This window comes from Pteropus medius, unplaced genomic scaffold (assembly GCF_902729225.1).
Source record: "Pteropus medius unplaced genomic scaffold, Ma_sr-lr_union100, whole genome shotgun sequence".
Classification (NCBI taxonomy): domain Eukaryota; kingdom Metazoa; phylum Chordata; class Mammalia; order Chiroptera; family Pteropodidae; genus Pteropus; species Pteropus medius.
Window position 1 is genome coordinate 9,957,302 of NW_024352787.1, and position 12,959 is coordinate 9,970,260.

General features: G+C 35.3%; 2 protein-coding genes across 8 annotated transcripts in view; one reads left to right on the forward strand and one right to left on the reverse strand.

The window, feature by feature from the left end:
* CCDC146 (coiled-coil domain containing 146) overlaps nucleotides 1–12,959 on the reverse strand; it is a 139,757-nt gene that overhangs the window by 88,353 nt on the left and 38,445 nt on the right. The window lies entirely within an intron of this gene.
* On the forward strand, nucleotides 3,126–6,870 carry FGL2 (fibrinogen like 2). The gene is given in 3 exon segments (XM_039848960.1): nucleotides 3,126–3,437; nucleotides 3,440–3,841; nucleotides 5,990–6,870. Coding segments are annotated over 3 exon segments (1,320 nt in total). The 5' UTR covers nucleotides 3,126–3,226; the 3' UTR covers nucleotides 6,697–6,870.

Genomic DNA, 12,959 nt, shown 5'->3' on the forward strand with positions numbered 1-12,959 from the left:
CATCCAGGACACCAGTCCTGTTGGTTTCTAGCAGAAGACTCATTCCTGAAAATGGTCCTAGAAAATAAAAGGTTCCTATTGTTAACTAATGTTAAAAAAATGCTGTATACATCACTTTCCCATTGGCCAGCCATAATACACATTAGCATAAGACTGGTATTTTTCAGAGCTGCTAGTCCTGGAATTCTATTTTCATATAACATTCATCAACATCTAGTCACTCATGTTCCAGAAAACATACTTTGGGAAACAATGGCTTGGACTATTTAAGTGGCTTCTAAACTGTTCTTTTTACTTAATCTTTCCCTTTCCAATACATATAGCATTTCATTGATAGATTAATTTCTCTGAACTGCTTAACTAATTTTATTATTCCTTTGATCAGAAACTTCGGTGGCTCCCTACTGACCAAAGCAGTGATTAAGCACCAGGTTCTCCACAACATGGTACCAATATGCTTTTCCAGTATTATCTTTCCCCTTACGTGGCAATGTGGCATAAGAGAAAAGACATGAACTTTGGAGTCAGATCCAGGTTCAAATTCCAACTCTGTCTCTTAAAAACTGTAAAACCATAGGCAAGACATTTATTGTTTTGAGCCCTATCTTTGCAAGTGCAGATAGTAATTATACAGGTGAGAGGATGTAGTGAGATAGTATTTGTAAAAGTTTCTTGCATAATTGTAGCACCACACTCTTTGGCCCCCTGGTTTATAAATTCATGAGGCAGGCTGAGCCTCTTTCACGTGGTAGTCACTTAGTGTCTGCCTATAGTAAGTGGCCAATGATTTTTAAAATTGAGAACCCAGCAGATGCCCTAGAAGTGTTAATAAAACTGATTAATGAAATAGTTCTCTGATTTTGTTTGGGAAACTTTTTAATGGATCCTGAAGGGACAAAAGCCAGTTCCCGGAGCACATCTAAGCTTTTTAGGTGGAACAGTACCCCCTTGGCTAAGTGTGGTATTCTGGGCATAAGAGTCAGCAGCTGTGCTAGGAAAGCAAATCCCTGATACAAACAGATGAAATAAAGCCCATTGCAAGAGTCAGAAAACTGTACTTTTGATAGATTTAGAAATTTTTTAAAAGAAGTGCTTATAATTTACTTGAAAATCCTATATAAAGAAAATACAAGGTCTTCAATACTCCTTCCCAAGAAGTAAAAAGGGATTTTTGTTTCATTTGTTCACTAGTGTAGCCTAAGTGCCTGGAATAGTGTCTTGCATGTAGAGGGTTCTCAGTTAATATATGATGAATGGATGGATGAATGAATGAATAAACAAATGAAAAAGGCCATGACATTCACTATACACTCTAACATAGGGCCGAGAGTACACAGAAGATCCTTAATAAATATTTGATTGGCTAAGTATATGGATTTACATCCTAGCCAGTCAAGGGCATTTAATAATTTATTATTTAATAATAATAAACATTATTACTACATATTTCTACTTTATAAAATATTTTAATATATTATCTGTATCCTCCTTGCAACAGGGTAGTGTCACAGCTTGAAAGCAGGTAAGGAGAAAGAAAAGAAATTAGGAGATTAAATAGATATTTTTAGTTATAAAGTTAAAATTTTTGTCTAAAATTGGTTTGAATAGATTGAATAGAATGAAGAGAAAAACAACTTAATTTTAAAGAAGCTGGAAGAAGATGGAGGAAAATGAGAGATAGGGTGTGTAGAACACGTTTGACAACTTTTTTTGGAATACACTCATATTTTTCCTGAAACATTCAACTCAAAGTTTTTATAATTATCATTCCTGTATGAGGGAAGAATAGCCAAATTCCTCCTTCACAGTTCCAAGAACCAAGGCTCAGTAAAGTTAATGATCTATCTATCCAGTAAGGTAGATCCAGGGGGCAGAATCCAGGTCTCCTGAGTATTCAGGAGTAAATACAATTGAAGAAGTGTAAAGTGAGTCTGACACATTTAGAGAAAATGAATAGGATAGTTTGGCTGGCATAAAGGGAGTCTATAGGAGGAGTCATAAGAAATCAGGTTAAAGAAATAAATATGAGATAGATTACAGAGTACCTTAAATAATACAATAAAGAATTTGGATTTTTATCTATGTTGGCCATTTTGAAATTATTTCTAAAGCAATAAAATCCTCATTTTATTAAGAAATCTTATATGAGATGCCAATATGCAAAACAAATTAAAAGGAGGTAGTTTCTCCAAATGAAGCTGTTCCCCCTTCCTGTTCTCAGTCTCTGAGGAGAGAAGTGTTAAATCTGAAAAATTTTGAAACCGAGAAAAAGTCATCAGTGCTGGCATATTTTGGGCAAGGTAGTGATACACCCAGAGGCACAAAGACCAGGTAGAGCAACCCACTATAGAGGCAGAACGCACAGAGGCAGGACTATTAGGGCTGCCAGTGGTGGGGAAGGCAAAGATGCTTGGAGATAAGAAGAATCAGAACAGAGCCAGGAATAGTTCAAAGATTTACACTTGGGCAGCTGTGGAAGATGACAGTATAATCACAAAAATGGTGAGGGTCAAAAGAGAAGACTGCTGGTTTTGATAAAAGACAATGATGTACTTTTAGTTGTTTTAGTCATTTCTACTACACCATGTTATGGTAAAAAAAAAAAAAGCAGCCCCCTTTTTTTTTCTCTACTAGTTTTCTTTCCCCTTTTTAAATAGTTGATGGCATGAACCAGAAAGCTGCACTTTGTTAAGTTAAAAAAAGAAAAGTATTTTTAAGTGCTTAAGATTTCACCTGAATATCCAACGTGAAGAAAATACAGGATCTTCAATGTCCCCCGAAAGACCATTTCCATTTTTGTAACATTTCTTCTGTTCTTCATACAGTCTGGATAACTAGCATTTAATTTTTATCTTTAAAAAGCTTTTTTTTTTTTAAGTGGAATTAAGTACAATTAAATGATTTTTTCGAACATAATTATTTTGAAATCCAAGATGTTTCGTGTGTTTTACAAAATAAAAGATGAAAGTGAAACTTGTTCAATATGTGCATCCGATCAACTAATTGTAATTCCGATCAGCATAATTTTGTTGGAGAATAAGTAACAGTTTTTGGCAAACTGTTTGATGAGGACAATCTCCTCTTCTCTGAGTTTCTGAAACTTATGATGCAAGTGCTCCCGCCCTTTTCTGAGAAGACAGAAAGCCTGACTCAGGCAGGCAGCTGCCGCTATTAAAACAGCTCCAGCCCTGCACACTTTCCTGCTGGGGCAAGCACCACGGCAAAGATGAGGCTAGCGACCTGTTGCTGGCTAAGCTCAGCTGTCCTTGCAGCTTATGGCTTTTTGGTTGCAGCAAACAATGAAACAGAAGAGATTAAAGATGAAACAGCCAAGGACGCCTGCCCAGTGAGACTCGAGAGCAGAGGGAAATGCGAAGAGGGAGGCGAATGCCCCTACCATGTGAACCTGCCCCCACTGGCTATTCAACTCCCGAAGCAGTTGGCAGGATCGAGGAGGTGTTCAAAGAAGTCCAGAACCTAAAGGAAATTGTAAATAGTCTGAAAAAATGTTGCCAAGATTGCAAACTTCAGGCTGATGACAATCGAGACCAGAGCAGAAATGGACTGTTTTCACCTGGCACAGGAGCCCTGGGGGAGGCTGATGACAACAGAGTTACTGAATTAGAAGGAGAGGTTAACAAGCTGTCCTCTGACCTAAAGAATGCAAAGAAGGAGATCGATGTGCTTCAGGGTCGCCTGGAGAAGCTGAATCTTGTAAATATGAACAACATAGAAAATTATGTTGATAACAAAGTGGCAAATCTAACATTTGTTGTCAACAGTTTGGATGGCAAATGTTCCTCTAACTGTCCCAGTCAAGGACAAACACAATCAAGTCCAGGTATGTATAATAACATTTTCTTATCATTTCTTCATGAATGTTGTATAGCTAGACAATATTTATAAACATTAACCTGAGAAAATAAGTTACATAAATGATAGATTAAAGAAATTAAGCCTTTTATTCATCAAGGCAGCACAGGAAAAACTAATATCTTTGTAAATGTGACCACAGACATGATATAGGACCCTAATTACAAAAATCATAATTAGTTCTGTATCCATTAGAAAGCACCTTTAAGTTCAAAGATCTTTGCTGATGCCAGAGCTACATACAAACAGAAGCAGAGAGAAAGAATTTTTTAATGTTTTAGTACATTTAACTTATCTCTTCACTGAAGTGTTCGAAAACAATGGAGATAAAGTAGTGTTTGTGGTTGTGCTCTGTTTATTGAAAATCAGTTTCTTGTGGTCTGCTGACTACTCCTTCTCATGTGTCAACAAGAGATCTTTGAAAGATTTTGGCAAGTAGTTCATAATCCCAAATACCTAGTGAATATCTAGTGAAAATTGGAGATTTTATAGGTGGAATAAAAGCAGTTATATGGTTTCACGTGTATGCAAAACTTTTTGCTTTGAGACCTAGTGGCACAAAAACATTTTAAGGGGAGCTTTGGCATGCCCCTAAGTGAAGGAATACATTTTTATTTCTTTCCCTCTTTTACCTTAAACTAGAACTCAAACATATAAAAATAGAACCCATCCTCACCATCCAGACTACCTGAATTAACTTTAATAAATATATGTTAAAGACAACAAACCTAACTGCCCACTCTTCCCATGAACCAGCTGTGCCACTGATTCCTTCAAGCCCTGACTTTCCAACTGATTTCCTGGGACCACTGCTGCTGATAGTCTTGTGACATTTTGGAAAGCCTTATCTGCCTGAGGTTGACGGGATATGGTGCCTGGGGCAGAGGTCACATTCATTTGAACCATGCTCCATCTCCAGGGCATCAGCTGGTGAAAGTATGTGGGGGTCTCAAGAATTACTGTTGCTAATACTCCTGGCAGCCTGTATCTAAAGGTACCCCACACATTGCAAGGCAGATGTTCACATCGTAGGTGACATCCTTGGGCACACATTAGATTCTCTTAGCTACTTTTCTACTAAAATACCTGAATATTTTGAACTCTAAATACATATGAATAGATTTTTATTTTGTGCCTCGAAGTAGCTTATGTTAAACTTACCTTATCTGGCATAAATTTTTATAAAAATTATCTGGGAGTAAATATCTATATTTGATTCCTACAGAACTACATTAGCTGATTATTATCCTGAACACAATCACCTGTCATTTTTTTTTCTAGAAACCAAACATGTGAAATCTGGCTAAATGCTTTCCTGGATATTAAATTCAAAATGAGACTATTAGTACATTATTAAAAAAAAGTTCTTTTTACTTGGGTTTCTTGATTTACTTGTCAAACAAGGAAAATAAATGAATGTACAATTGATGCTGTATATTAGAATTCTGGCATATCACTTGGAACATATTCTATAAAACTTTTTGACAGTGGAGACTGTTAGCTCCTTTAGGTGAAAGGAAATAGAAGCCTATGTTTGTCTGTATATGTAGAATAGGAGAGTTGAAATCATCAGACTTTCAGGATCCAAGGGATGAAGTGGGTATAAGAACAAGCTTTGCAGCCAGCCAGATCTGAGTCCTAGCTCTGCCATTTCATGCTTCCGTGAACTTGGGCAAGCCACTGATCCTCTTTAAACCTAAATATTATCACCAGGAGATTGGCAATAATATCTACATCATAAGATTCATGTGCAGATTAAGTGTGAAAATATTATCAGCCTTTGGCAGAATGCCTAGAACACATGGAGAATCCTCACTAAATATTACTAAATTACTAAAACTATTATTTTCATTTCTTCTTTTTGTTTGTTGTCGATGTTGTCAATATTATTATCAACCAAGAGTATGTTGGAGAGACTTGTCTGCTTTGTAACACCAGGTTCTTGTTCTGAGGCCTTAACTAGCATTTGCTAAATAGGTTCAAGTAAGTTTAGCAGAACAAGGTGTCATTATCACCATTGATGGAATTGTCATACTGCTTTTGTACCTGCAAAGAATTCTTTAGATATATAGTTTTTATTAACAAAATCCAATGCTTTCTTTTCTTCCCCCTTCAGTTCATCATCTAATATATCAAGACTGCTCTGACTACTATGTAATAGGCAAAAGAAGCAGTGAGACCTACAGAGTTATACCGGATCCCAAAAATAGTAGCTTTGAAGTTTACTGTGACATGGAGACCATGGGGGGAGGCTGGACAGTGCTGCAGGCACGTCTCGATGGAAGCACCAACTTCACCAAAACATGGAAAGACTACAAAGTAGGCTTTGGAAACCTCAGAAGAGAATTTTGGCTGGGGAATGATAAAATTCATCTTCTGACCAAAAGTAAGGAAATGATTCTAAGAATAGATCTTGAAGACTTTAATGGTGTCAAACTCTATGCCTTGTATGATCAGTTTTACGTGGCCAATGAGTTTCTCAGATACCGTTTACATATTGGTAACTATAATGGCACAGCTGGAGATGCCTTACGTTTCAGTAAATACTATAACCATGATATGAAGTTTTTCACCACCCCAGATAGAGACAATGACCGATATCCTTCTGGGAACTGTGGCCTCTACTACAGTTCGGGTTGGTGGTTTGATGCATGTCTTTCTGCAAACTTAAATGGCAAATATTATCACCAAAAATACAGAGGTATCCGTAATGGGATTTTCTGGGGCACCTGGCCTGGTGTGAGTGAGGCACATCCTAGTGGCTACAAGTCCTCCCTCAAACAGGCCAAAATGATGATTAGACCCAAGCACTTTAAGCCATAAATCACTAATGCTCATTCCTCTGAGTAATTATTACCTAATAGAACAATTAATTCCTTCAGTACTTTGGAACATATTTTGTACTACTTTTCCATGGCTAAAAAATTATCTCTGAGCAAGGGTTCTTATGCTACACAACATTTGAAATAAAACTGAAAAATATACATTTTAAAAGAGTCCTTTGTTGTTGTTTTGCTGTTATCCAAATGAACACTTGCAAGCGTTGCAACTATTGAGAATTACATATTAGCTTTATAATTATCTTAATTTCTATTAATTGAAAAGGTTTCTATTACTGTATTACTTGCTATAACTTAAAAAATAATTGTTTATTCAGCAGACTAGATTTTACACAAGTAATTTGTATTTTGGCTGTGACTTAAACACATCTGAAGGTATATCACTTTTTTTGGGTGACAAATAGTTATTTGATTATTAATTTGTCTCTAAATACCCCAATCCTTTTCTGAGATAAACTTATCAATTTATGGCATTTACTTTGGTCCAGGAAGACCTTACAGCATTTTAGTTCCCAGGCAAAGGAAAATGTATATAATCAAACCTGTTTAGGTACTATTCATGAAATGTAAAATATTTGTCATTTAAAATATTTTAAAATGTGGTAACATAGTCACTTCTAAAAGCATTCAGAAAATTAATTTAACCATAAAGACCATGGTTTAAAGGTAGTTCATTCACAGTTTATAACTCTTTTGATGTTTGATGGTGAAAACTGCTTTAACATAAAAATTATCTTCCTTTGCTCTGTATGCCCAATACTTTTTAATTTAACATTGCTCACTACTGTGCGAGACTACTGGTAAGCTTCCTTTTGGAGAGGTAGGCGTGGGTGGGGAATGAAGCATTTATTTGTATACTATAATTTTGAAGGTCAAAGCAATAGTAATTTTAAAGTTGTTTTATAGGACAAATAGATAAATCTATTTATGAAAAGCATATGAATTTTGAAATATATAAAACAGTTGTTCAAATATTATATATTTTAACCCTAACCCATATATTGCTTATTTTATTCTCTAAAGATTCAAATACAGGTGTTTATTTTTTTAACCAAATGAAAGTATCTGGACCTTTTATAATTCATTAATTCATTCTGGAATGCAAGTATCATATTCAAAAGATTATAAGAAATAATACATAAAATTTTATGATTGTAAAAAGGGATCATTTCAGAGAACAGCAGTATTCTGCTGCATGTTAAAAAATGCTCTAGAATAAAATTTTAAATAACACACCATACTGTATATGAATCATAACAATTCATTCAATTTTTAATTTCTAGTGTCTATTTCTATTATAGTAACCAAGTTTTCAAAATATATTCACAAAGATGCATCTTTACACATTACTTGAAAATGATTATAGAGATAGCTACTTTAGGTAACAAGTTAATAATTACAGAACATTATAATCAAAGAGCAGCAAAATATTTTTTCAAAAATATATAAAGTTTGCAGGTAAACATAATGAAAATTAAGTTATCGTGAATAATTTTCAAATGTTAAAGAGAAATGCAAATAGAATTAACTGAGGTCCAAAGCGTAAAATATCATTGTAGATTTCAAAGGCTGCATATCTAGTCAGTAGGATACCAAACGTAAATGTTGCAACTGATCTACTCTTTATTTCTCTCTCCTGTTTTCTTTTTTAAGACTAAGAATACTTTGATATTATACAATGTATGTATTGCAGATAAGGGCATTTTAATTTACCATATATAATTATTAATATATGTATAAATTTAAGTAAATTTCTGTGATCAAAAAAGACTTCTCACAGAATTCAATTCTAAAGAAAAATAGCTCATATAGTGAGTGTGCACAGGTTTAATGGGAACTAGGTATCATTTCAGGAGCATTTGGCATATAATTCATTAATCCATGTAAATACTCAAAAGCTCATCCTTATATCTTATTTTAAAGGCTTAAAATATTATATTTTATTATGCTTTTATGGCATTTTCTAATAAAAAATTTGTAACAAAAATTCCTTTTTGAAAATCATTTCATGTCACTTATTAAACATAATTTAGATTTTTATAATTTTTAGCATGTTGATGGAAATAGATTATATATAAGAGAATCTTTTGCTTTAAGATAACTATTTACTAATATATGCCAATATTCATAAATGTGGGTTGACTATTAACAAGTATATTATTTCAGCATCTTGTCTTGGCTCCATTTCAATGGCCAATGTTTGTTATATTAATTAAGATTCTATTTCTGAGCTTTATCATTCTTCGAAAATACTGACTAAAACTGAGTCCTTAGAAATTCCAAGTGGAACTGATTCATTCATCGCTGAGAAAAAAAATTAAATTTTTCTGATAAGCAATAATGCTCTAAATGAATTTTTAATGACACACCTTCTAATAAATAAAGAGCTTAAATATACAAAACATAAAAGATATTCTAGTAATAAAATATGCTGGTCCTTATTTTTAGATGGCTACCCAAGCATAGGTTTTAAAGGTAAAAGTGATGGGTAATGTCATCATGATAAGCTCTTGTTTATAATTCTAATTTTCCTTTATGTATAAATAAGTTTGTTTCATGTCTTAAAAACCTTGTAAAATAAAAGATTTAATCTTCATATTTATTTATTTCTTCACTGTGGAAACATTAAATATTATTGTTTGTGAAATAATAATTGTCTATTTACTCTTGTCTAAAAAGTTGTATAATATTTACTGAACCAGACAATATCTTTGACTCTTTGAAGACTTTAATGAGTACTACTTCATTAACAGGAAGACAGAGGAAAACACATAACACCATTATTTTATTTTCCTCTTTTCGAATACTGTTGATACATTTGAAATACAAAAGTTTCAGTTTCATTTTGTGGCATTCAACTCCATCTCTTTTTCTATCATTAATATTGCTGCTCTGGTTAAGCCCTCATCATCTTCTCAGGATAATGCAAATGCTTCCTAATAATACCAGAGCCTCCAGTTTCAATCTATTCCAATCTATACTCCATATAACTGCCAGAGGGACTATTCAAATATACTATTCTGATCATGGTCTGATTATGTTGTTGTTCTGCTTAAAACCTTTCAACAACCCATTTCCATGTGCTAAAATCCAGCAAATAAGCCCCTTCATGAACTGGTTTTTGCCTACCCTTCCATTATCCTTTCCTACCACTATTCACACTCCAGCCACATACTGAATGCCTTGTTTTCTTGAACAAACCATGTTCTCTCACATTTTCATTACTTTGTGTATACTGTCCCCTTGGTTTAGACAGAATGCCATCTTCAACCTCTGCTGAGTTCTGTCTTCTCACCCATGATTAAGAGCAAGGACTCAGGAGCTAGACTTGCTAGGTTTGAATTTCAGCTCCACCATTTGTAAGCTGTGTGAACATGGGCAAAGTCACTTAATCTCACTGTTCTTTTGTCCCTACAATTATAAAATAGACATAACAAGAGAATTTGTTTGAGTTATTGAGAGGATTTAATGAGAACATATGTAAAGCACCTAGAACATACATATGTACTATCTTCCTCCTCCTCCTCCTCAATAGTTATCTCTTCTGGGAAGTCTTCTCTGATGACATTATGAGGAGTTGGTACCTCTCCTCTTTTGTCCTATACCATCTTATATATTCTTTATTATACATTATATCATTCAACAATTGTCTAGGTTCTACCCTGAGATCGATCTGTTTGTCTAGGTTGCAAAGGATATCTGAGACAAGTGTTGCTACTCAAAGTGGTTCATGAATATGTTACCACAGAGGAAGGGCTGTAGTCTAAAGAAGCCAGAGTTACAACTGGGGAAGTAGTGGTTACTGTCAAATCAGAGGATTTGGGAGATGGTAAATACAGGTGAGAAGTGATTACAGCCAGGGGAAAATATGGCAAGACAGGATCAGATGTATACTATAGGACTGGGTACATAACAATGGCAAACTTTTAGAAGGAGTTCTGGGAACATGCCTCTGGGTACATGCCATTCAGAGGGGTATGGCTGTACTGGGCAGACAGTCATTGCTCTACCTGAGTTCCTAAAGAAAAGATACTTTTCATACTTCCTTCTAATTGTAATTTTGAAATTAATTTTAATCATATAGAATCCATGAATGCTTTGATTTTTTAAATTACAGATTACAAACCACCTTCAATTCCAATCTCCTCCCTCTCCCCAGAGATAACAAGCAAAGTTGACTGAATCCAAATTGTAATTTCATTCTGTATATTGCCAAGTTGCAATGTCTACTGAATCATAGCTTTGCCAGATTTCTTTTGTTTATTGGTTAGGAAGAGTAGGAAGTGAGAATAGAAATGAGGGAAATTAGGTGTTTTTGGAGAATTCAGAGGCCCCTGAATTCTCAAATGTGACTGAGCCTCCCTTGCTCCTTTAAATGGTCCCTAAGGCTCTTCTTGCTATAAAACACTGTTGCTTTTTCTCCTGAGAAAGCAACCTTAATTCTCCTTAGGCTTCTTCATCCCACTCCCCACCATCTCCAGCTCTGTAACAGGGCATGCCCTAATGTCAATTATAAAGTCAAATCAGAGGAGAAGCTTTTACACAACTTTGCTCATTTATATCAGCAGAAAACTGGGGAATACATGTGGAGACAGATTTTGATGTTGTTTGATTAAGGAATAAAAACCAGAATTTCATATGTGACTGAATTCATTGATGTAAGTATATTTACCAGAAATTCTGAGTTCAATGGGCTAACTTGAGCAGATATGTTTGGTTCTAATAGTTTGTTTGATTAGTTAACACATACCTAGATTCAACAGTAGCTTGTGCTAACTAAAGTTAAGAAGCCAAAAATGTCTTGGAACTAAAAGACTTATGGAGCTAGAAATGCTGGAGTGGGTTTAGCTGTAATTCATTCAAAAAGTATTTATTGAATGTATATCACGTGCTGGCAGTCTTGTAGGAAGCCAAAGATTAGTGACCAAATCATACAAAAACCATGTATTTGTGGAATCTATATTTTATCAGAGGAGATGAATAAACAAACAGTATATGATAAATGCCATAAAAAATTAAACAGGGTAAGGGAGATAAGGAGTATCGGAGGAGGGGTGCTGTTTTTTTATAGGTGGTCTGGGGATGCCTCTCTGAGGAGGTGACATTTGAACAAAGACTTGAGATATGAGAGAGCATGCCAGGCAGATATGTGGAGAAGTATGTTCCAAGCAAAGAGAGCATAAGGTGCAAATGTGCTTGGCATGATGTAGGTTCAGCAAAGAGGCCGGTGTAGGAAAGCAGACAGTATGGGGTGGAGGGGGTTTAGGACGTGAGATCAGAGAGAGGTTGGGGAGTTGGGGTTAATCAAGGGGAGGGGTTGGAGGCTGCCAGATTATCTGGACCTTGTAAGTCATGATAAGGATTTGCCTTTTACTCTGAGTAGGTAAGAAACATAAAGGTTTTGATCAGAGGAGGTACATGATCTCATCCAGTTTGCAATAATCTTGGAGAGAGATGATGGAAGCACGCACTACAGTGGTTCTAATGAAGTCGAACTTTAAGTAAAGCTGAGAAAATTTGCTGATCAAAGATCAGGGGTGGACAGAAGTGAAAGATTAGAGGTATCATCAAATATTATAGGATTTCAGCCTGAGGAACTTAGAAGGATGGAGTTACTGTTAACTGAGATGGGGAAGTCTAAAGCGGGAGCCTGTTTTGGGGGCGGGGATCTGCAGTTGAATATTCTAAGTTCAAATATCTCTAAGATATTCATGTAGAGGGCATTTGGATATTAGTGTGATGTTCAGGGAAGATATTTAAGGTTCAGAAATACATTTTAAAGTTGCTAGAATATAGATGGTAATGAATTCATGGGACTAGGTGAGATAACCTAGTAAATAATGTACATGGAGCAGACTTACACAGAAGGATATATGTAAGAACCATCACAGTTGCATCCCATCCACCCACTCACACACCCTGTAACTGTCATTTGAGAGGTCTCAGGGCTGCTTCTTTATGGAGAGGGTAGAGATTTATTCCCACTGGAACAGATACTTTCTCTAGATTATTTTAGATTTGGATGTGCTTTTTCTTTTTCTGCCAGCAACTATTTTGTTGAGTTACTAGATGTCTTAGAGCCATTATGACATTACACAATAGTATTCTACAAATCATTGCTTTAGGCTTAGGCAGTCACTTCACAATGAAAGGAGGAGGCAATGACTTATTGCATCTTCTGGGAGACACCACCTGGTGAGGATGAAATGCTGTCATGCAGGATACAGTGTGTGTGTGTGTGTGGGG